Source organism: Vanessa atalanta, chromosome Z, assembly GCF_905147765.1.
Source record: "Vanessa atalanta chromosome Z, ilVanAtal1.2, whole genome shotgun sequence".
In the NCBI taxonomy this organism is placed as follows: Eukaryota; Metazoa; Arthropoda; class Insecta; order Lepidoptera; family Nymphalidae; genus Vanessa; species Vanessa atalanta.
This window is the reverse complement of record NC_061902.1, coordinates 3,488,982-3,516,385: the sequence shown is the minus strand read 5'-3', so window position 1 is coordinate 3,516,385 and position 27,404 is coordinate 3,488,982. Positions and strand designations below refer to the sequence as shown.

General features: G+C 32.7%; 1 protein-coding gene across 1 annotated transcript in view; it reads left to right on the top strand.

Moving 5' to 3' along the window:
* Positions 1–22,555, top strand: part of LOC125076222 (sodium channel protein Nach-like) — a 48,301-nt gene extending 25,746 nt beyond the window's left edge. Inside the window, exons 7-11 of the mRNA XM_047688285.1 lie at positions 14,909–15,020; positions 16,606–16,659; positions 18,333–18,498; positions 18,885–18,991; positions 22,278–22,555. Coding sequence (XP_047544241.1) covers positions 14,909–15,020; positions 16,606–16,659; positions 18,333–18,498; positions 18,885–18,991; positions 22,278–22,555 — 717 coding nt within the window. The remainder of the gene's footprint in view (positions 1–14,908; positions 15,021–16,605; positions 16,660–18,332; positions 18,499–18,884; positions 18,992–22,277) is intronic.
* Positions 22,556–27,404: the final 4,849 nt, after the last annotated feature.

Below are 27,404 nucleotides of genomic sequence, written 5' to 3'. Positions count from 1 at the left end.
CTTTTTCGTTTCGGTGATGATCGAGAAGAAAATTTGCCAAATTCTGAATTTATTGGTGACCCTGAGCAGTTTGTTGTACTAAATGTCATTAAAGCCAGATTTCTGGTAAGTACTGATTTCTCAGCAGGCGCAATAAAAAAGTCAGTGGATGTGTCATTTTTGCATCTAAGAACCATCACTGCGATGTCAGTCGCAACTATAAAAGCGTCGACTCTCTTGTCACGGACGATTTTGCAGAGCAAACTCGATACCCAATTGAACGTTTGAACAGTCTCAACGTGTACATCCACCACGCAATTTAAAATTGGTTAAATTGTCACCTTATCACTCAATTGCTTCGTAACTGGAACGCGAAGCTAGACCTTCTGAAGTGTCGCCAAGTTCCAGTCTAGTTGGCATTTGCCATGTCGATTAATAAGAGCCAAAGACAAACTTTGACAAAGTCAGCCTTTGTTTGCCAAGCTCCGTCTTCTCAAATACACGTTGCAATATCTCGAGTCGGGTCTCAACACTCACTCAAAATACAAATAAACAACAACTAGCAGCATGGTCTTATTAATGGAGAACGACCATTCACTAATTCACTGTTCATTGCATTGACCATTAAACAATTTAAAAAATATATAATACTTAATAATATTTTTGCTGTAAATTGTGAAAATATATTCTCAATATGAATAAAGTAAATTGTTATAATAAACTCTAATTATAACTAATGTATACAAATATATTTAACATAAAAAAACAACATTTAAAAAAGGTTTCATCATTTTAGCGTCAAATGTAGTGAATGATTAACAGTTTACAATGAAATAAAATCAAAGCAAAACCGTACATAGGTTTGGAAAAACCTAAAAAAAATATTGAATAAACGCGAAGTTTCGCGGGCGACCCACTAGTTAATCGATTAAGGACATTTCTAAACATTACTAAGACGAAAAATTCTTTGTGTCTTAATAATCGATCCAGTATTCCCAATATATTACGCAAGGATTATTGATAAAATCTAAATAATCCATCACTCGGAAAATAATCAATGTAATCCTCAGATATCGAACAAAATTATCTGTACTTATTTCTTACGAACATAATGTTTTTCACAAAGCAATACTTTTCCTCGGGATTTATTTAATTAATGCCAACTTTATTTAACTCATCGAGACGTTGAAGAAAATTATTTGTTCATGACCGGTTTCCTTTTGATCGGAACTCCTCGGCTTTCATTTATTAATAAATTAAAGCTCGGATATTCTGTAAAATGAAATGTCACTGGGATTATTAGACTCATAAAACATTTTTATTAATAAATCCAGATTAGTTTGTGATGTCATCAATGATGTGAACTATTATACCGACGATTAATTAACTTTTGTTAGGTTTGAATATTTAATCGAGTAATTGGAATCCTAATTCAATATAATTCTCTCAAATTCTTTTAAAATCCAAATTATTTTACGTAATTTTGTGCTATAGTGGTACAATTTCAAAAAGATATTTTTTGCTATCAACAGTCTAGGATTCTCAAAAATATTAAGAGAGTCACCAAATGAATGGTCACAGGTTTATGTGCTTTCCGAGAAATGGAAATATAACCACTGGTAACTATTAATCCCTGTATCGAGACTGGGAATTATTGGTCTAGAACCAAATATTAAAAAATAATTTATTAGCTTAGATCTGAACACAAAGCTGAGTTCTGTAGCCCTATAAGTTAGCTATTAGACCATTGAGGCTAAAAACATTATATCCTACACCTAAACATAAACTATAAACTCTATAAAAACAGACAAACATCAAAAAGTTTGTTGGTTAGGACTGGTGCTTTCTGAAATCACATTTAACAAATACATATATATTAGCTGCTAGCAATTCACTTCGCTGGGAAAAAAGGGGAAGAATAAACGGAAATATACTTCTATGAAAAATTCAGCATTGATTACGTCTACGAAAAATTCATAGTCAAGTGCTCATGTAATTTACGCTTAAAGAAAATAAGTGATTATAGTATATATAAATTTACAAAGCTTTTTCCCTTGCGTTAGTTTTGTTTGGCACACGTGTTAGTTCTTTCATAATTTTTCAGTACAAATAGTTACCTTTTTATGGTTTCTGAGTGTTACTAACATTATTCGGTTACGGTTAGTGTTAATTTACTTTTATATTTATAGTATATTAGTTGGTAACTCAATGTAGTAAATAATGGATATCGATCCCCTCCTGAACCTCCCGATCCCGGGGGCTTAAAAACACAAACTGAACCTTCACCATCTTCCTATCGCAAACGTTCCGTTGATAAGTCCTCCGGTACTCCTGATTCCTCTTCAAAGAATACTATCCCATTAACGCAAATCCTTCTATCCAGACTGTTTTTGTTAATTCCTCTTTTATTGACGACCCTTTATAATCATGCTGTTGAAATAAACTTGAACCCCCCTTTGTCCCATGCCAGTTTAGCTTTATAACGTAGTCTCCAACATTTTTATCAGGTGATATGGATAGTCCATTTGCTCTCTCAGGGCTCTAAAGGTACTTAAGGGCACTCCATTTTGCCCTGGTGATGAGCACCATGGGAAAATGGCGTTTTTTTTATTCTAAGCAGGTATCGTCCTGGAATTTTGAAAGTCCCAGATTATTATTCCCATCCTCAAACCAGGAAAAAGCCCATTAAACCCAAACTCTTTTAGACTTTTTGTTTTATCATTTACATTAGTAAAAGTAATTGAACATCTCCTGAAAAATCCTATCCATCCCTAAAAGGAATACTCATCTGCTATTTTGGAGATCTATTTCTGTTAAACACCAAAATTGTAATCTTCACCCCACATTCGCCTGGAAAAGTCTCTCGCAAGGCTCGGTCCTCAGCCCTATGCATTTATATCCACGATCTCGAATTGTCTGTTAATGACGTAAGTAACATTCTTCTATATGTTGAGGACATTGTATTATATCTTAGAGATTCTTCTGTCTTAAATTTAACATTGCGATTTAACTCCGAACTTTGCTTTATCTTGATGTAAGGCTCTCTGACCATGTCTTATTTCTATCAGTAGATAAGACTCAAGTAGTTGTTTTTACACGAATAAGACTAATTCCCGTATTATGTGGGGATCAGCGTATAAACTTTGTCAACAAGGCAAAATTTCTAGGCATAATACTCGATAGCAAACTTAACAGAAATTGTCACTGAACATATTTTCAAAAAAATTAATAAAGGCATTAACTTCCTTAAAGCAGTCTCAGTGTCTGGTGGGGAGCTCACCCCTTTTCTCTGAAACTTCTGTACAATGTAATAGTTCGTAGTCATTTAGACTATGTACTATTCGTCATAGATTCACTCACTCGTCCTAAAAGTTCATCCTTTTTAATAGACAGTTTTTTAAAATCTACCAAACTGCTCACCCTATCCTAATGTTCCAGTCAAATCCTCTTTTTTTCACTCCTTTTAGAGCTCTTGTCTATAATTCACCAATAATTACAGTTCTTGGTCTTTTTAAAGGATTTTTTTGATACAAATAATGATAACGATTCCAAAGATTTTTTCACCTTTAATATCAGGGAGGAGTTGTTCTCTTGTCATCAAAAATGGTTGACAATATCGCTCGTCTGTATTTCAAGAACTCACTCTGGATTAACCGTCAATGACGCCGCAGACTCGTTCGCTAAAGCAGCTATAACAACTGGATCAACCGAACATTTTTAAAACGCAACTCAGGATTTGAGTGCCCTATAGAAAACTCATCTTGATACATCCTGGAACTCAGTTTAGAAATTTTCATCACAAGAGACATTCCAGGACGTCCTTGATTTTCTTTTCACAAACACGCTAATCGTTGGGTCACCAAATCTATCTGCCGCCTACGCCTTGGACATGCATGTACTCCCATACATTTGTGTAAAATTAAGGTTAGAGATCACTCTTTGTGTGAATGTGGCCTAGACGAAGGTTCCTTATCCCTTATACGAAGTTCTCCCTCCTAAAGTTCCTCGTCCTATTAATATTGAATGTTTGTGCTTAGTCCACTTTGTAAATTTTATGTAAATATATTAAGATTAAGCTGTAAATAGTTTTGTGTGTGTGTTTGTTTTTATGTGTTTTAATAAATATTGTTATTTATCTAATTATTTATTATTGTGTTGTTTTAGGTTATGGGTTTACAAATAGTCTACTACTATTATGCCTTCAAAATTAAATTGACCCTTTAATCTTGACCGTACCGATCAATCTCCATCGCGCGTACGTTCTTGACACAAATAAAAGCCACAAAAAACCCCAAATTAAAAAAATAGCATAGATTTGGTGCAAAACTAAATGAATAATAAAACTCAAACTCAGAAAGGCTATAATTCATATTTTAAGCTAGGTATACTTTTCAATGACTAAATAAATTCGAGTTTAGTTTTTCCTCAGGGGACATATAAAATATGAGGACTTTCAAATACACCCGCAAGGTGTAGGTATTATTACGTCTTTACTCAGATACCAGACTACCTCTCAGTTCCGTACATAGACAAGTACATACATAACATGCTTGGAAATCAAGAATTATCTTATATATTAAATACGTAAGCCAATTTTTGTCCCAGTGATTATGGGACAATAGCTGCACATAAAAAATCGGTTATGGTCTCATTTTGAAGAGCTCAAGCCATAGATGTGCAGAAAAATAAAGAAGATTCTTGATTGCAATTTACTAAATTGTTACAATTAATTTTAGAGAGCGGAAAAAGTTACTGGCCGGTTAGAGTTTAAGATAAAAATTGAAAAACGTAAACAGATTTAAAGCAAATTGTTATCGACAGATTGGAATTCTAACTTATATAATTTATACTATTTGACATTAAAAAAATGATTTTTAATAAAGTTTTGGCGCCAGATGACTGACTTGCAGTTTACATTGAAATTAAATCAAAACAAAACCTGTCATAGGTTTTAAATTCCTAAAAAATATTTAGAATAAACTCGAAGATTCGCGGGCGACCCGCGAAGTTATAAAACCGCGAAGTTATAAGTGGGTTTCAATAGTCGCCAACGCTCCAATGTATTACACTACTTTCCAGTTAATAGACAAGCATCCTCCTCTGCTTTCCTGTTATACAATTCCGTTTCATTCGCATACCCAAAAATTAGTACATAGATAATTTATCAATTGTAATAAAAATTTAGTACTTACTATTTGTTTTACAATCGATTGTTTGAAGTCACTGACTCTAAAATAAACCGTAACTACACATCAAGTTTTTAATTATAATTCATCCGAACTTAATTATGAACTAAAATATGGCGGTCACGAAGCGGTCAGTAGATGTGAAACGTTGAATGGTATACATGGTTATCGAAATCATTTATAATTAAATAATGCCAAAATAAATTAAGTAAATAATTAAAAAAAAATATATTTGTTGTTTATATAATAAAACACTTTTCTAATTAATACAATAATATATAGTAACAAATATACCTGAAGGTAAATATGTTCCACGCGCTCGAAAGGGAAAAGAGGGCGGCGGCGGCATATCGGCTTAAGAAAACCGACTTTCCGTTTGCATCATCTAAACGAGTCGGTCTTAGTCCCAGGGTAAAAATATGTTTAGTCTGGCTATCGGCAAATGTCTTAATCTATATTAAAACAATAAATATTTAAAATTTTAAGGATAATTTCGATATACTCTATCTTCGATACACACTAAGGACTGTCTTGAGATCACCAATTCGACGCGAGAGATTCAAGTTTTTTACCGCTGAGCATGTCGCGAAATATCAGAAAGTGATATATACAGCAATTAATAAATATATTATAATATTAAAGTGTTCAACGAATCAGAATATCATAAAGTCGATTTCAAAATGTTACGAGTGAGGTACGAAGTAAATTCTTACAGGACACGACCACTACATGTAATTGCGATTAGAGAAACATGTCATGATGAAATAATATTAAGTTTCTTTTTAAATTTACACGGGTTAAGCCTCAGTCTGTAATCCGTGTATGTATATTATTTGAAAATAAATAACTTTGTATACCGCTATTTTTAGGAGAATTTCACTTTTGTAGTGTCTGAGATCACGTAGAATTAACGAGGTATTTCTGCAGTGTCATATAATATAAATTTAAATTAATTTAAGTAATACAGAACCAATTTAAACCCCAAAACATTATCAATCAGCTTCGACCGTATTTCGTTTCAATAAATCTTAGATGACTGATTAGTTGGAATGACGTCAAAACGAATCATGCGCGTTTTTTAAATTAAATGATAATGGTTGATTCGAAAAATAATATAAAGTTAATAATTCTAATAATATACAACTTTCATATTAATTTAGTCTATAGTTTCAGGTTGGATATAGGCTTTATAGTATGTTTTATATATCGCGTATTTTTTTAGATATACCTTACTATGCCGATAAAATTTAAAGCAAAAGTCACTAAAATACCTTGCGACTTTTTCTGTTAAAATGTAATTTTCTTCGTACCTAAATAGTGCAATCTATATATTTATTTATATTTTCATTTCGACATATATCTATCTCTTTTATATAGAATTTGTTGTTTTAAATATCCTAGATTATACCAATAAATATAATTATTAATTTTCTTACCTATTATCTTAAATTACATTTTGTTTATTTGCCTTCAACAACACGATCAGCAATAAGCGCCTCAAAAAACCTTTAGGTGTAAAAAGTGAATCCTCAGAATTATCCTCAAGAATATGGGCTAGGCTGGTGGTAATTCTTCTATGGCTTAGGGGAAGTGATGATTATTAGTAAATTTATTAGTTATTCAAATTTTTTTTTAATACTTTATTGCACAACACTTATTACACAACAATTATTGAGTACATTAGAAAAACGAAAATGGCCATTTCCCGCGCCTGCTCAGTTTTCTCGTTCTGGACCATGACTATCTAATAGAAGAAGGCCCTCGCCTATTCCTGCTTAGCATCACCGACACGAGTACTTTCGAGGGAAAGGTCTCATACGGCCTCGCAAAACGGCAATTGCCTCTCCACATTCCAAGCGGGGCACAGCTGCATTATATGTTGGATGACATATTACTGAGCCCAACTTTCGGTTCTTATTTAATACTACTCATTATATAATTATTTATACCACTGCGTTTCCAATAGATTTTTACTTGGATAATACAAGAATATGGAATTCACGGTAGTCACGGAAGCAGTGTAAATTTAAAGCGGCCAATCAGTGCACGATGCTAGAGTTGGTCGTCGTGGAAGTTTATTTACATCGGTTGGACTTGATAGGTTTTTTTGTTAGAATCTAAAATAGACCAATATATACAGGTGTATAGATAAAAAGCTTAAGTTGAACTAAATAAAAATTTTAGATAGTGAAAATTTTTTGAAAATATTACTGGACGAAAGTAATTAATTAATATTGATGCCATTTCCGTTGCGTAATTGCTAAATTTTCTTGGAATTGCTTTTTTTATTTAAAATATCATTTAAGGAAGAGATAAAAATATTTAAAGCCCACCGAAGTAAGACTAATTGATTCGATGGTAACAAAGTGTTTAAAAAACTAACGATTCACCCAACTTGCGTTTTTTTTTAAATATCTAAAAGACATATTTGTTTACGCAAATTATGTGTCATATATTTGTTTATCATAATTTACTTCTAATAAAAGCTGATCCAATCGTTGTGGTCGAACGATTTATCGATTAATTAAATATCATATGTAAATGCACAATATATCGATATATATAGAGATAGTAAAATTTCATATCCACGAAATTATTTCCTGGTCTTTCAAATTGAAAGATAATATTATATCTTAAAATACTCTACGCAAATTATGATGATATTATTGATTAAGTCAGGTCTTCTAGCTAATCTCCACGATTTTTATGATATTAATAAACACTGTAAGTTAATCAGTACGGAGCGGATAATCCTTAGTATTCTTAACGAGTGTAGCAGCAGGGTTTTTGTATGTTCGAATATAATTTAATAAGAGATATAACATAGCTTACTTAAATTCATAATGCCATCTAATAAAGATTTTAATCCATTATTAAACAACATTGTTATTAATTATAGAATATAACTACTGCGTTTCCATTGGATTTTGACTTAGATAATAAAATAATATGGTAGTCACGGTAGTCACGTAAGCAGCGTAAATTTAAAACGGCCAATCAGCGCGCGATGCTAGAGTTGGTAGTCGTGGACTTGATTGGTTATTTGGTGAAAATCTAAAACAAACCAAATTTTGCAGGTCATACGGAGCGACACTTTAATTAAACACGGTCTATCATTTTCGGTCTATATCATGTCCTATAATAATAAGTTATATTTCAGTAATATCAAGCCCACATTTAAATCTTCAAAGGAGACCTAAACAGCTACAAAAAAATATTTCAAATGCAATAAATAACATTGTATAATATGTGCATACATCATCATCTCCAAAATGATATGTATTTAATTTATTGCTGTGACGTAAATACGTAGATTTAATTTGTAAAGATAAATAAAGTACGAAATTACATAAATAAAGATTGAAATTGATTCCACGCTGAGTAATTGAATCTATTTTGATATTATCTTTAAATGTATTTAAAATTTTATTGCACAGCACAATATATTTATATGGTACAAAACGCAGGCTCAATGCTTAAAGCATTCTCCTGCTAGCCTCATGAAGGGCAGTATGTAACGTATGTAGGTGTTCAAAAGAAAAATAAAGGATTTAGAAAAAGAAGCAAAAATTAAATACAATATAAAAATAATTATTTAACTTATATTTTTTTGAAATGTGATATAGGACGGAGCATTCCATCTAGATTCTGTATTGTATTATTGTTTGACAACAATTGATACAATTTTTTTATTTAATAAATCACTTAATAAAACATATCATTCTACCTATAAAACACTGTGTATTATAGGTATAATGATATTCTTCAGGAGCAACTTTAACTCAAGTCATATGAAATGTAAAAAAAAATTGTTGTCACCTGTGGCTTCACTTCGCGTTGAAAGCATAAAAGTCTTAAGTCCTTCTTTGGAGTTTAAGCTTGCGTCATACTTTCGCCTTTATAATATTAGTACAGGTAATATATAAAGTGGTGTTAAATCGAATTTAAACCTTCTATGTAAAATAACCAGTTACTTTTTAGATCAGTTTTTGTATTTTTGCTTTGCTCAGTTAATACTGACTTTTAAAATATAAGGTCAAGAAAAATTCTCTTTCTTTGAGAATTTAAGTGGAATCATTCTTTACATAGGCAGCAATGGTTTTTATTGCTTATAATTCATCTCTTGCTCGGCGTTTAAGAAAAACAACGCGAGGAAATTATGGAAAATGCGTGTAACAGTGTAACGTGCACTTGATAATCGTGGCGGAATTATCTCCAAATATCTTCAAAATAAAATGAGACCGCATGCCAGCAGTGGATCACGTACAGGCTTCACTTTTTAACTTTACATATTTTTTTTTTTGTGAATTGTGTAATATTTGTTTTAGACCCACGAGCTTGTTATATGCTGTGTAACCTCACACATAACACGGTACATATTGTTATCGATGATCAACAGTCTCATAAGTCTTACTTCTAGTTTAGTTTTAGTTTCATTGTTATCATTCTGCAATAAAAACTAAAGCTAAGTCTAGTTTTCAAGTTTATTATAACTAGTACCTAACTTAAGGACAGAAACAACATCACGTGAATTTAATGTTCGACCAAGATCTAACTAATATTTTAAAAGGAATAAATGTAATATCAAATCCTTGATTTTCCAGAAAAATCGGCGTGTTCGTCCACACGCAATCTTGCGTAGTTATATTTTATTTTCAGACATGTTTTTTGCTAACTCTATAGCGCTCGTGAATATCGACTCGAAACGACACCGAGGCGTAAATATGAAATGAGGTGTGTAAAGAATCGCAACGACAATTCACCATTCATCACGCTAGACACGCTGCATCGTGCGTGAATGCAAACACATCCACCAAATTATAAGCAACGAATAATACCAAATTAAACCAGTTGCACTAGCATTTGTTTATTTTTTTACTATTTGTTTACAATAACATATGACCGGAGTCATATGTAAACAAATAGGTGGCAGGATTATCGAACTGTAGATGCAGCAAGTGGGGCACATAGCTCTTAGCCCGAATGCCATTGGGGCAGAAAAGTTATGGAGTAGCGACAACGTAGCATAGCATTAAATGCAGTGTGGGCAGTCCTCATTTAAGGTGGACTGACAATCTTGCAAGAGTCTTGGGATGTCAAGTCAAATCGCTGGATGCGAGTAGCGCAAGAGCGGCCTTTAGCCTTTGCTTGACATGCAGTGGACGTCCGGCTGAGATGATGATGATGATTGGCTTCTAGCTTTTATTGGCACGAGCTGTTAATGTTTTTGTCTTTAGCTTAAAAAAATTCAACTAAAGCTAACAAATTCATTTGAAACAGAAAGTATCGTAATAGATATTGACTGACCGATAACGTGTCACTTTCAGATTGAAACAGACAGCTTTTAGTAAAAAATATAACGTTTTCGATTTTTTGGGATTCAGAGATTTCGAACACTCGTAATTTGGTTTAATAGGCACTTATTTCCTAACAAATACTACAAGTAAAGCGATTGGCGGTTCACAATATAGATTCTACCATGAAACTGTATTTTTACTATTATAGAACAGCTTTTAACTGTATACAAATTTCGTTGTATTATTTTTTCTATCGTATCTTTGAATGATAGATAATAATCATACGTATATTGTATTAGAAAAACAATTATTTTCTCCTTCACGTTTAAGAATTACAATTATTAAAAACCCACTTCACTAACACACTTCATGATAAGTTGACGAATAAAAATATCCCTAAAATTTTAAAAATTCAATTCGACCGTATTATTCTGATAATTTAAACTTATAGATTTTCGCAATGCATGTCATCAATGGATAAATCGTATTCGTCCGAATTTTAATATACTACCTACGCGTCCCGATTTCCAGGTATACATTAACAGCCTGTAAATTTCCCACTGCTGGGCTAAGGCCTCCTCTCACTTTGAGGAGATGGTTTGGAGCATATTCCACCACGCTGCTCCAATGCGAGTTGGTGGAATACAAATGTGGCAAAATATCGTTTAAATTAGACACATGCAGGTTTCCTCACGACGTTTACCTTCACCGTCGAGCACGAGATGAATTATAAACACAAATTAAACACACGGAAATTCAGTGGTGCTTGCCTGGGTTTGTACCCGAAATCATCAGTTAAGGGCATATAGCAAAGGCTTATATACAACTTTTAAATTAAAGAACAAACATAAAAAAGGCGAAAGAAGTTTTTTCCCGCGATTCTAGATATTCTCCGGTTGAAATTCTCGGCTTTTCTCTATAATAATAGAGATATAGAAGTAATTTCTCTCTTTGTGAAAACAGAATAAAAACCCCTACTAAAGCTCTTGATACTATTGCGAAAATAGATACATGACAAATACGATGAATTATTTTCTATATCTGCGTAATTTAGATCTAGTATCGTCACATTATATCGCGGTAATGACCGTTGACGTATAACGTTTAAAGATACGACATATACAACCCAGATAATCTTAATATCTTGAAAATGTATCGAATATTTTTGTAATTATTACACAGTTATATCTTTTGATTAATCGATATTCACTATATATATATTCAAAAAATAAAATAAAAACCGACTTTACAGTTTTCCTGTTTGTACGCTTCAATGAAACTGAAATTGAACAAGCTTGATGGTTTACCAAAACCCAATGTAAGAACAATCATAAAAATTGATATTTATAATCATCGGACATCTTTTCCGTCAGTCTTTTGTTGAAGAGATGCCAGACGAAATAAGTTTGGTTTTTATTGTAACTGAATATGGATATTTGTAGATCTGACTCAAGCCAATACAATAATTTTTTAATGATGAAATGAATCATTAAGCAGTTTATCCGCTAATTTCATCGATAATCGGAAACGAGCGAATGTGATAACTGACGGACAACGCCCCGTTTTTGACTAGATAAGGGGCATCAGATAACCAATCATAAGAAAAATCATAAGAAATCTTAGTACGCAAAAGTTCAAACAAGAAGTGTAGTTTATTCAGTTCAGTTCAGTTGATTGTTAAAATCATCCAGAAAATCAAAAAATCCATGAGCCAGACATCCATGGCGGTCATGTTTCTATGACATAATATTAATGTCTGCTACATAATCAAATCATATAGATTTTCTTCTCGTCAGTATAGACTCTTGACATCATGGGTGGCATTAAAGACCACTCTTCTCCGTACCTCGTCAAATCTTATGTAGATCTTGGTGTGGTACGGAGACGAGAAAAATTATAGAACCATTAAATATTGCCATTTTCAAGAATTAGCTTGCATGTACATTTAAATAAAAAGAAAACGAATATCGTTCCATTGGGTTATATAGTCAAATAGTGTTTGTTTGGGCAGGGCTTGGACATACCTGTGGGATCAGTGAAAATTATAGCTGTTGCTATAATTCGGACTCACTATGCCAAAATGTATCAAAAACAAGTGACAAAACATCTAATTTTGTTTTGAAATATGATTCGATTTGGCAAATGTTTATTGTATAATAAACATTTATTAAAATTCATAGAGATATGGTCAAATTATGCTGCATTTATCAGGGATTCAATGAGTTATTCTTAAAGAAGCCGTTATTCTCGTTGATGTATTTTTGAAAAGTCTCTTTCGCTCTATAGGCACTATTTTATAGCTGTATTTTTCTCACAATATCGATTGTGTTTGGATAATAAGTTTAATTCGTGTCGAATATGAATAGGTGTCGAGTCTCTCAGATTGAGCTTAACGCTCATTCTGAGAGTTTGACATCAGCGTTTAATTACACCTTGTTTAAACGTGACATTGAAATAAACAATCACATTGTTCTCGTCATTTCCCCCAAATTCGTATTGGCACCAGCAAAGGTCCTCGCCGAAAATTGTTGTCGCTACTTCCATGGCTCGCGACGGTTTTGGTCGGTGACCATCTAGGTCATACTTCCCAACACACATAGCTTGATTTGATATTAAACGAATTCCTTCCAAATGACTTTAGGAGAATTTTAATATTCTTAGAAATATATAATTTTGGCTGGGTTGTTTGTTTGGGTTATTACCAAAAGATTCTAGATTTTTCTATCAAGGAATTCTCAGTATGGATGAAGCAGTTTGTCTGGTATGGCCACGATCAATACTATTTTCCAAATTGGTGTCTATTACATCTAGTGGGAGTTAACGTCTGACAGATACAGGAACTATATCCATTGATAATAATTCATTGTCTCATTAAAATAAAATGAGTATACAAAGTTAGTTAAAACAGCCTATGAAACTATAATTAAATCAATATACTAGTTAGATAGGGTTCATAAATTTAAAAACTGCTTATCGGTTATTTCTATATCATATACTATTTAAAATTTACATTATTATGAAACAGATAATGAAATAATTTGTGTCTATTAATAACAAGATATCCTCTATGGTACTTCAACTAATATACGAAGCTTCAACTAATTCATATCAGATATTAATATAAAATGAATAATCTTCTTGACTGAGTCAATTTTGAAACACAAATTGCTGGGGAGTGGTGTATTTCCTACATTAATCATCTAAGACTAAGACATCTAAGTCGCATATATATATATATATATATATGCGACTTAGATGTCTATATATATATATATACGACTTAGATGTCATATGTAACTTAAAAACAAAGTAGCATTTTCTTAACATGATATCTACAACATGTTCGCTGTAAGCATTGATAGGGTTTAATTTATTTCAATATTAACACCTGTAGACTCCGTATTCGGGCTACAGGCCACTTGTGCTGCAGTATGAATCGGGAAAGCTTTTCGAGAAGTTTCTCGCTAGTCGCGTTGTTAGGCACCTTGAGGAGGTTGGGCCGGGTCTCTGAAAGGCTTAGTGGGCCGATGTACCGTGGACTTTGTGAACGCTTTTAACACCTATAAAACATAAGATTCTCCGAGGGGACATGGTTTTGGCCTTATCACTGGAATGCTTCAACAGGCTTCTCTTTTAGAGTACAAGTCAGAAGGCTTTTAGAGGCATACGGCATCCAAGATTAATTGGTCCTCCAGGAAGGGCGATAGGTGACTTATCTGGCGTCTGGTAGTTTGCGTGTCTATTTGACATCATTTATTATTTACTTGAGTAAAGCGCTACATTTCAAGTCTTAACATTCAACATAGGATCGATAAAACAAATACAAAGTGCGAAAATGACCCCAATCGTTCAAGTCGTTCAGAGGTTATGTAATCACTTACAGACACACAAATTATTATTTGATATATTTAAGAAAATCACTATATAAAGTTTAGAAAATTATACGATAAGAAATTAATAATTTAAAGAGCAAAGAGTCGGATGTAAATTTAATGCTCCACTTTTTTTAATTGTCCTATTTAATAACTAATTTAAAGGAAATTAAATGTTGTTACAATGTTATAGTTGTAACATTATCACAAAAACAGGAGTGGGAAAATAGGAAACATCATACTAAAGTGATATACTGAAATAATAAGTTCTATACGCTTGTATTAATTCAATATTTTTGCCAGTTGTCTATCTACTACATAGTCTCGTATCATCACAGTGGTAGGAATACTTTCACGGCGAAATTCGATTTTCGCTTTTCGAAGTTACGTTTTCCATATCATATCATAGCAGTAACAAGATTGAAGGGTTAAAAAATTGCTTTACTAGACTAACCAAGTTAAGGAAGTTACCAGTACCAATAAAATCTAGCCCGCGTTACAATTTACCTATTCTCACCACTGATGCAGCGGTCGAAAATATTATTAATTAATCAAGGCAAAAAAAAAATTTCAGGTACAACTAGCAAACTTCCGTTATTATTCATTTCACAACTGTATGGCGCTGCGTAAAGTACAAATATTGATGAACACGTGTAATTGTGTTCCTTTCTTCTTCCCGCAAAAAGGTGAGTAATGTTTTGATCTTTCGACTTTGCCGTTTCATAAATTAAAGTGACGAAGGCATATTCAATACAAGATTATACAGATGATAAAAGAGCGTGGAGTTAATACTTGTTGACTTTCAGGTAGGATTACATACATGTATAATTGTATTTAACTAACATGACTTTATTTTTAAATGTTGAAAAAGAGTAACTACTGAGTTTCGTTTCTGACGATTCAAAAGCGCTTGTAAAAGCCTACATTGTAAAATGTGTATTTTGATTTATTGACCTTCACTAATATTAGGATTAACTTTTAAAATGTAAATGTTTCGTATACGGAAAAAACATAGATGAATGAAGTGCTTTAATAATTGTAAACATGTATAGAGCCTTACTAATATATTGTTCATGCGAAATTGAATTTATTTCCGTTTTCAAATTTTAATTATTATTTAAACGATCACCCTGAATTTTTCCGTAAACGATGTCAGTTGAACGCTGTACTTGCACCGCCTCCCCCCGCTCCTTTCGTCGTGGGCGGAAACTAATTTGTGCGAATATATAAGGGTATTTACTCTATATATAACAATATGTTGCATATTGTGTTTACTGTTTGACGTATTTATTTGGTTTTAATTTAACGTTATAAATGTCCGTGCTACAAATAAATCTATGGCTGTAAAATGAGAATACGAATAACTAGCTACAACAAAAGATCGTGACATTAGCTGTTATAATTACACAAAAATGAATCCTTAAGCAGTTTGATCTACATATTATTCACGATAAAATTACGTTTGAAACCAATTTTACAATTATTACATACTTAAATGAAGTAATAAGTAAATGAACGCTATAAAATATTAAAATATACGCTAAGCGCATTTTTCAATACCTTTTTTAATAAATTGCAATCCATGCAAAACTTACTTAACCACAAAAAACCCTTTTAATATAATGTGTACATAAGACTTACTTGGTGGTAGGGCTTTGTGCAAGCCCGTCTGGGTAGGGACCACCCACTCATCAGATATTCTACCGCCAAATAACAGTACTCTATATTGTTGTGTTTCGGTTAGAAGGGTGAGTGAGCCAGTGTAATCACGGGCACGAGGGACATAACATCTTAGTTCTCAAGGTTGGTGGCGCATAGGTGATGTATGGAATGGCTAATATTTCTTACAGCGCCTTTGTCTATGAGCGGTGGTGACCACTTACCATCAGGTGGCCCATATGCTCGTCCGCCAACCAATGCCCTAAAAAGGACTTATTTTTGTTCTCTATAAAGAAATAATTAAACAATTTCAAAATTATAGTAATTACAAAGTGTAATTTTCTAAAACATGTTTTTTCTTAACGTAATTTTTATCTTTTGACTATATATTTGGCGTTTCTTTACTCAGTTTATGTGATCGGCTGCTTCAAATCAATTCTATAATCATTTATCTTTACGAATGCTTCCAAAATACATCAAAATAATCGATATTACCCTGATAATAAATAATTAGTTTCTGAATCATACATTTGAGATAGGTATACTAAAGAAAATCTCGATATTATCATAACACCCAACGTGACTACTTTATAAATATATAGTTTGTTTCAGATTACGGCAGAATTTGCAACTTTCATGACATCGAATGCCTGGAGAAAGTTATAAGTATGTAGTCAATAAAAATATCAAAGTTAAACTTTTAATACGCTATGGGAATAAAATTTCTAAGTCAAATTTCTTTATTTTAATTTTTTTTGTTTATATTCATTTTGATTAGGTCAAACTTTACGAGTAACTTTTTTATAATCTAATTATAAATTCATGTTAAAAATTGATACAACACTGGATTCAATACATAACAATTTGGTAATTTCAGATTTTTACAAGCGATTTTAGTATATGTTTCTAAATGACGGGCGGGTTTAACATTTTTTTACTATATCCGCAATCATGAATCAAATGAAAGGGCTGGACTAGTAGATCACATTTTAACACGAAAAATTACAAATCTAAGATGACCATTTACATTTTTTTTTGAGGTTGATTGATGGACCCAGAGAGAGACCGAAGAATGCAGGTTCAAAGCCAGACAGGCACCACTGAATTTTCATGTGCTTAATTTGTGTTTATATTTCATCTCGTGCTCGGCGGTGAAGGAAAACATTGTGAGCAAACCTGCATGTGTCTAATTTCAAACAAATTCTGCCACATGTGTATCCAACCAACCCGTATTGGAGCAGTGTGGTGGAATATGCTTCAAACCTTCTCCTCAAAGGGAGAGGAGGCCTTAGCCTAGCATTGGGAAATTTACGGGTGTTAATGTATATAATGTAAAAAATTAAAACGTTACACTTATTCGGAAATATTTTGAATTAAAAAATATTTGACCTCTTTACAAAAAATATTTCATATTTTATGTGAAATGAAAAACAAAATTGCACGTGTTACCTACATCGTCAACACTAGTTTACTTGATATTCACATTTCACTATTGTTCAGTTTTCACGTGTTCTCATTAGAAAAGGCAAGTTTCAATAACAAGCTAAAATTTAACTATAAACGTATAAATCATAAACAAGTTTTGTTACACAGAGCGGCGGAAATTGATGATAGAATACGACCGTCGGTATCTAACATCAAAATCGATATTAACACCAATATAACGTGTGGGATACACTCTACAATACCTGCACGAAGTAGTACATATATATATATATATATATATATATATATATATATATATATATATATATATATATATATATATATTATTTATTAATAAATAACAACAGACTATCGAATTTTTGACAAAATAACGATATTTGACGACCTCCGTGGTCGAGTAGAGTGTACATCGGTTTTAGCTATTTAGCTACTTACATTGGAATCAGAGTAATGTATGTGATGTTGTCCAATATTTATATTTATTAATAACGATATTATATTTGTATTAAAGAAGGAAATAACGATCGGTAATTTTAAGATAACCGTTAGAGTCGTAGAATAAGTATAAGAGGTTTTACCTAATTCGTCTTTCCTTTTCGTTCTTTATCTATAACAACAACTTTACTTCAATTATTACTTAAAAATAGCAAAGATAAGTGTCTAATGTGAGAGTAATTATTATGTGTGTACTTTTTGTTTTATGCCACTTGAAAGAGGTTTTAGTGAATATGTCCGACCTAACGCGGGTTCGTTTTCTGTATTTTTGACGTGAAATTTTAGTATTTAGTGCAAAATCGCATATGCACTGACGAGTTCCACATAACTCCCTACTTCAGGCGTGGGCGTGCGTTTTCCATCGAAAAAGGTTTTAATAAATATTTTTTTAATTGCAGATCCAGCTTGGCTGAACGAAAATAGTGAAAATGATAATAATCATGAAAACGATGATCAAAATCATTTAGTTAAATGTATGCCAGAGTGTGAACATTTCGACTACCCATTGGAAGTCGCTTTGGGAAGGCTCTCCAAAAACATTCCTCTCAGCGCGACGGCATTCTTGTACGACTATTCAGATATAAGTCTTTTTTCCTTATGTATTGTGTAGGAGTAACCTTTAAAAAAACTCAACTGCTAACGACTTGACTTCTAAAAAGGGAGCACTTTCGATTTCCAACTACGTTTTTTTTTTTCATAAAGTACGCGACGGACTTATTCCATGCTCTCATTGTACTGTACATACATATTATTATAATATAGATATTATTATTGTGTACAAATTATTACACATTTAAGAAGAAACTTTAAGCCTTGTGATGTTCCCACCATTATTATTTATTATATATTCCAGTATTATTAACTCTACAGAACACTATATAAAAATTTAATATTTTTATCTTAGAAAAAAATATTTTATTTGTATTTTTATCGCTTTTATTATGTTTTAGTGACAACATTGTACTGGAGAACCGTTCGGTTGTAAATGTATTCTTCAACGATTTGGTCGCTACGCGCTATCGCCGTGATGTTTACTTGAACTGGCAGAATATATTAGGTAATTTCAGATTTTATGTATAATAAATGTTTAACTAACCTACTACTACTACTAGCTGATTTAATCTAGTTGCTAGCTTATCCACCATTAAATATTATTCGATCCAAATAAAGCATGTATTGGTCTTTTGCCTTAGCGTACTCGACTAGAAGCTGTAGTTCAAATATTTCGACTATCTTGTTACTTATGCAGCAGATTCCGCTGCGAGATGCGTTGTTACTCAGGGCACCCACCCATCTGCTGTCGTGGCGGGTTGCAGTACAATTATTGAGATTACATTAACAGCCTGTAAATTTCCCACTGCTGGCGTCCTCTCCCTTTGAGGAGAAGATTTTTGGAGCATATTCCACCGCGCTGCTCCAATGCGGGTTGGTGGAATACACAATTAGACACATGCAGGTATCCTCACGATGTTTTCCTTCACCGCCGAGCATGAGATGAATTATAAATACACATGAAGTACATGAAAATTTCCTGGGTTTGAACCCGAAATCAACAAAGATGCACGCGTTCTAACCACTAGGCCATCTCATCTCAATTCAAACTCAATTATTGAGGAATGAAAGCGTAAATGGACGGCATATGTGCACTCTTATGCATCGGCTTACACAGTGAAGCGCAATATAACCCGCGAAGCTGGCTCGACATGGAAATCTCCCCGTCTTCGCGGGTATTCCTTCTAGTACGATTTCAGTATTTAAGCGCTCCTCCTATGTTTTCCTGAAATTATTAATTAAAATAATGTGAAATTTTCATATTCATCTTATTATCTGATTTTGTCTCAATCCGGAACAAGACAATCAAATAAATCTTTTAATTGATAATATTGGTGTTATAAATATGGGTTTGAATGAAAAGGTTTCTATAGTGTTGTACCGACTACTATAATACTATAAATACATATAAGTTTTTAAATGTGTCGAGAAGTTTTTTATTGATATTCACTTTGCAATAACTCGCCACTAGATAGCGCTGCAGCACTTTATCTTGTATACCGTGTCATATACATTACGTATTATGATTGCATTGACGCAATATACGTACCTATGTCTTGAGATTAACTATTTCTGAGTGGCAATCTGATCGTTCTGTTAAATTTATCTAAAAATCTATTTCATATCACGAAAGATAAAATCAGAGACGTAGGTTTTTATTTTCGCTAGATGCGAACGTCTTTCGAGTGCTCCATTGACGCTCATTACATGATCACTCTGAAAATAATTCCGTAAACTATCATGACAATACTTTTCATATTTATCGTGTAAATTTCCGTCTTGATATTATTTTAGAGAGTCGTTAGAGTTTGTTTAGTACATATTTTTTTATTTTTTTTATTTCTGGCTTTCGAGCGTCAAGCCGTTGTTATAAAGCTACAAAATATAATAGAATAAGAAAAATAAATAAATATTGCATATTACATACATAGATAGATTTGAAAAAGTAACAGGCTATAAATGTCCTACTTCTAGGGCTCGGGTTTTCTCTTGTGTCGAGGAGAACGAACATCGGAACCCCCCCCACCCCGGTTTCAGTTACGATTACATGCTATAGTCCCTTTTTTAGTCTCCTGAGAAGGAACCGGGTTACGTGGTTTTAGTCCCTGGGTCATCTCAATTCCTCCTTACATTGGGAAATAGCATTTTATTCATTTTAGAATTTTTTTTCATTTCATTCATTCATTTTTTTTATTCATTGAAGAAACCTGCTAGGCTTATTTTATGAAACTCCGTAAACAGTGACGAGTTTAACATATTTAAAAAAGCAGTGATATTGCTTTATACATAGATTAATAGTATTTCAGCAGATGCAAGTATTGGAAAAAACAGAAAGCGAATATCAGGCACACATTTACAAAAGTACATTTTATTGTTATTCCGTAAGAACACGAAAATCATTAATGAACTCGATCATATCAGAAAGTTATATGCAATATCGACTATAATAATTATAATACTCAGAGTATACGAGTATCAAAACAACGCATCAACCTCAATTGACCTAGGCGACCTTTACTTTTGGCAAGGGTAATACGAAATGAATAACTACGGAAAAGTGCTGCTGACTGTAATGATGGATTCGCTGTTTCAGCTACAGGAAAACATTTTAAATTTCAGTGTCGGTATAGAAAATGTAGACAAATTAAACCTTGGAAATTGTACTGAGCGATCTTTATTTGTAGCTATCTTAAGCCTTTATGTATAATTACTGGCTGACAGCAATTTCCTTTATTTTTTAATTTGTTGAAGGTAGTTAGGCAATTATGACAAATGAGACACTTATCATAAACCAAACGATTGTCTACAAAGTGCCACTCATGTATATCAGGCGGGAATATGAGTTTGATTATTCGAGAAGAATTTTCAGAAAGAGAAAAAAGTCGAGATGACCTAAAAAGGTGGAATACCCAAGTTTCTCAAATGCTGGAGGACTTAATGTGGATTTTAGCGTGGATATCTTCGGCTTTTCCTTAGTATATAGTAGTTGCCTTTCTAACTGCGGGCTGATATTTAGAATATCCTCTACAAAAACTCAATATATTTTCGTCGATGTCAACAACTAGCCTATTATATTATATTGCAAAATTGAATCAACGGAAAAACCTTCAAATGCCATTTCATCGGAGTTAATCACATCTGAAGATCTCCTAGCCTCATACATTTTTCCTTTGAGATAAGTTTGATTGGAGAAGATGCAATCGTTTTTATATTCTGTCAGGAAGGTAAAGTGATAAATTGTTGCTGGTGCTAAGTGGTTATCTTTTCGGTAGACTGTGATACCGAAGAAGGGTAGCCATTATTACTTGCCATTTATTGGATCAACCAAAGGATCTATCTAAGGGATCTAACTTATGTCCAATATATGTTGTTATGACTATATACGGGTAAATATATTTTGACGTAGAATGATGAATGAAAGATCTGTATATCTATCAAGACAGCCTTCCATTGTTTTGCTACCAATAAAAGTATTTCAATATAAGGGCCTTATTTACCCATTTTTGTAATCTCGTTTCTCCTTTTTATATTTTGTTGCACAATAAAATATATTTGTAATTATTGTATTTAAATAATATTACAATTTACAGTTTCGTACTACAAAAGAAACTAAAACAAACAAGACTAATTTTATTATCTTGGTGTGCGTGAAAGTTGACACTCGCCAAATGTCATGCAATTTTATTAGTGTGCGTGTATTTCCAACTGTTGACCACAATTTTGACACGTTTTCAGCTGTGACAGTATATCATATACGTATAAATAATCAAGGTGTATAATATTTTTTTCAGCGGCTTTTGGAGGTCTCCTCAGCCTCATGCTGGGCTTTACCCTCATTTCGGGATTTGACTTCGTATTATTTTTCTCATTCAAAGTAATATACGATTCTATATCGAGATTCTTTATCGGCGACGAGCATTATAATTCATCATTTACTGGCCACAAAGGTTTTATTTTAAATATCGAAGAACACAAGAAAGACAATTGGGTGAAGAAAGCGAAGAAAACAAAGTTTCACGAAGTAATGGAAAAGAAAAACCAACTCGAACGATATATGAATCGATATTAATTTTTAGTTATAATATTGTTAGATTCTTAAATCTTAATTAAATAGTTTATAAGTAAACTTTATATCATTTGTAAATTAAAAGTATAGCGGGCGTATAAATATTATTAGAATATCGGAATTCCTGATTCGTTCAGAAATCCGTCCGCTATGAAAGCAATTTAATTACCTTCTTATCTAAGCTATAATTAACTAAGTCTTTGTATATATAATGAATAAAATAGTTTAAAAAAAAATCATCCTTCAATTCCTTAAGATATAATAAAAAAAAAAAAAAAAAACTGTTACTATAAACACTGTTCTCGACGATAAATATCAGACAACATTTTATTATAAAAAGTATACTTCTTAAGCGATATATTAAATAAATAGGTATAGTCCGCGTGTCAGGATAGCGGTTTTAGGAAATTGAAAAAATAGCCTATCCTTCCTTGGCGGTCAAGCTTCCTTCATACCTCCATCAAATTCAGTTCAATGTTCTACGTAACAGATAGACAGACAGAGTTCCTTTCGCATTTATAATTTTAGTATAGATGTTAACTTCGAATTACAGCGTTACTTTATATTTTATATGGTAATTATAAGGCTTATTTCTTCACTGAATTTATATGGTGAAATGATTTACACGTCCATTTAATCCAAAATTAAGACGGGTGATACGTCTAGTTCTTTAATATAAGGTGTTGTAAGTATCTTATGTAAGAAACGGAATAAAAGTTAAATAAATATAAATGTGACTTCTAAACGTGTTTTCTTTTATAATATCCTTTGTAAGCTTGTGATATAACAGTTGGTTTATTGTAACATTTTCAATAGAATTTAAAAGAATATTGATAATTATTTGTTGAAATTATATTTAATAAATGGATGGAGAGATTATGATTTTTATTCATTGATTCCATGTATAAATACTTCGCCATCGACAAATATCAAACCATAAACAACCAAACGTTTTGAATTTATAATATAATATTGTAATACTAAAATTTGTATGATGTAGGTATTTGTTTAACTGCGTGATGTATATTATGCGATTATTTATACGTAGTGCCGTCGGGGATTAAAGCATCGATTTTATTGCAGTCGCTAACACGCGTCAGAGCTACATAAAGGTGGCTGTGTGCACTGGAAACTGGACTCGTTTAAAAGTAAACAAAAAGATTTTTGTAATGAGAAGGGAGGAAGGGTATAAACATAAAATTATCTGCGCCGTCGTTAATATCTCTGCTTCTATCACGTTGCAAATATATCACTTTTAATCTGGTACCGATACATAGCTTTGGAGGTGGAAGTTCTCAGAAGATCTGTTATAGATATGGCGACTTTCAAATTAATCTTATGAGCTGGCAGTCGCTCAGAGATTCAAAAACTCAAATGGGTAGTCAGTAGAATTAACCTGTTCCTCAACTCTGTTGATCGAGATATATTCTACATCATCCCTTGGAACAAATCGTATAATGTAAATGTTTATTGTAGTGGGTAAGTCGTTAGGTAAGGTCAAAATAATTCTTTCGTTTTCCGATAACCAGATGACATGAGGTCTTGCATCAATGAAACTGTACAGCTCATTATAGACATGTATATTTACCATTACGTAGTAACAAATTCGAAAACTCTTGTACATTTTCATTACGTACGATTCGCGCTCGTATATATATTTTCAAATGCAGAGGGATGATTTAAAGCCACTGAAACTCTTTAAATAGGTTTTAACCTCATCGGCCCTGGTTCCATAACATCCTGGAGGCGTAACATCTAAGTGACCACCATAAAAATACCGTAATACCCATGGTTTAGTCGTTTTGTTTTAGTTCTATCTACTGCTTCCATCGTTTAACGGTTTGCATAGCACATTCGTTCCATATTATAGTCACTTTTTCTTGCGGTCTAAATCGTTCAGAATCTTAAATAGTGCAAAAAGCTTCATATCTCCTCGTTAATAATCTTTGCCGATGTTCGTCTTCTCTTGAGAGAACTTATTGTGTCGTATAAGATCAGCTATTAATAGTGCTTCTCGGTTTAAGCTAATTTATGCTATTGCATTATCCGAACTCGAGAGTCACAGTGAATAAAGGTTTCAGACTCATGCGGTAAAATATGAGCTTCGCGATGGGCAATCATATTCGCTATACGTCTCCTGAGGCCTTCACCGAGAATCGTACCAGTTAAATTCTTGGACTCATGCATCAGGGTATGTGATTACGACCGCAGATAAGAGTGCCTCACGTTGCTGTTATCTTGAGAGGACTCAAATAGATATATTCAAAAATACCCAAACACAAATACAACCAAAGTTCAACCTAACCTATACTATATATTTACTAACTAAGCAAAGTAGTATGTACCTACAGTTTTTTTTAATAATAAAATCACACCTAACCAATAATATGTTTTACTATGAAAACAAAGTAATATCATATAAGACATTTTTTTAACAAACACAATAATGATTAAGAAAGTCACGAACCAACAAGAACCACCCAAAGTTGAACTCTATTTAATATGTCCAACTACATCAAAAATAGCTCAACTTACATCGGAATATGTTGGAAATTTCAAAATCTCAGATTTCTTAACTTTATTTTCGCATTAACTTTTAATAATACGGTTTTATAGACTATAGTTAACCAAAGTTTAAACCAAATCAACTTGACGATATTATTTTGAATTAATGTTTAATTTTTTCATTTTTCAAAAACCCAATAACTGTGTATTTTTAATCTTTTAGTAAATAATTAATCATCCATTATACTTATATAAAAAATACTCAGATATTCTATTATATGATTACATTAACAGCCTGTAAATTTCCCACTGCTGGGCTACGGCCTCCTCCCCTTTGAGGAGAAGGTTTTGGAGCATATTCCACCAGGCTGCTCCAAGGTGGAATACACATGTGGCAGAATTTCATTGAAATTAGACACATGCAGGTTTCCCCACGATGTTTTCCTTTACCACCGAGCACGAGATGAAATATAAACACAAATTAAGCACACGAAAATTCAGTTGTGCTTGCCTGGGTTTGAACCCGAAATCATCGGTTAAGATGTACTCGGTCTAACAACTGGGCCGTCCCGGCTCATCTTATATGATTAGCAAGTGCAATTAACAATTGCTATGATACGATTTCTCTATCATATTAGTGCTGCGATTCATATTCGCTATATTAGTCTGAATGTCAGCTTTAAGGCTGCATAAGACACAAGGCACCTTGGTATGTTCAAGGCTTCGAATCCCCATTTCCTTTATTTAACATTGCAAAATACGTATGTAAAACTAAATCAGGATATAAGAAAATCTTTAGAGGAAATGTGTTTCAACTAACATATTTCTGTATAGTCTTATCGATTTGAATATTTGTTGTATGCAAGTGTACGTAATTCGAATGATATATATGTTACCTAGTTGTCACCTGCGGTTACGCTCGCGTTTAAAAGTTTGGTAATTAGGTATTAGAGTATTAGGTATAATAAAAGCAATAGAAAGACAGACATAGTTATTTTATATATATAATATATAATATTTGGGAGTTGGATAGAAGTTTTTACATTTTGACTGAAAATACTTTGGCAGATGGTCGTAAGGGGGTAATTACCACCCATATACATTGGCACTGTAAGAAATATTAAGTATCACCTAGATGCAGTTAATAATAATAAGATAAATTTTCTGCTCCATCGCAAAAAAATGAATCTAATCTAAACACCACGAGTTAGAGCTGATTCGGTGAAACGAATCTCTAAAATTTAATTGGTTAGTCATTAACCTCTTTGATTGAAATGTTCAGTAGCAGTCCAGAGTCTGAAATATAGAAAGAAGCTACCTAGGTCTATGCTAGGCAAATTATGTGTACTCCAGGCGACAGTGCTCTTAAAAAAAGTAGAGAATACTCTCATTCACTCACTCACTCTCATTTTTGTTTCTATATATTTTTTGTTTTTATGAATGAAATGTGTAAAAATCTGTTTAAATTATTACTTTTATTCCTTCCTAATATAATAAATTACAATAAGTTTTAAACGGGAAGTTAAAAATAACTCAAATATTTTTAATGGCATGGTATACATATTGGAGGATTAAGCCATAGTTACAATAAGGTACGAATGACATAAAACGCGTCGCAACGAATCGCGTCACAGCGCATTCTATACAGTTTAAATTAATTAAATTGTCTACACAATATTTAAATATTTAAATTCAATATTTGCATGGAACGTAGCTTACTTAGGAACGCCCGCATGTGTCAGCATACGATTGAAGTCGAGTGTGTTCTTAAATCCAAATATGGTTGTCTTAACAGTTGTGAAGATATTTTAATTTCCTCTACTGTAGGTAAAATGCACTGCGGCGCGATTCGATGCGGCGCGTTTGATGTGAATCGTCCCTAACGATAATCACTGGGTATTTTCTTATCACTATTTTCTATTGACTTAGCGTGTTCTTAAGTGCGACGGTCTCCTGTAACACCGATATTCATTATCTTAACTGATACTCACATCATTTATGAATTTACGAGTCTCTTCGTATTATCTATGAAATGAATTCGTTAAGAAATACTTACTCTTACTGTTCCCTGTTCCTTTGTCGATTGGCGCTTTTGGGGTAAGGCAGAGCATGTCGAAACGGCAAGCGGCACGCCGCTCTCTTATGACACATTTTCAAATTCGCTCTCTTTTGTATATATAATTATGGTAATAGCAAAAATATATTTTGTTTACTAACGAAATTGTATGTTTTTATTAAATAAACTCTATAATTATATTGTTTTTTTCTTTTTTTTTATTTTAAAATACGACAAGACCCTTCAATTTCAAGTACAAGGGACATAACATCTTTCCAAGGTTCGTGGCGC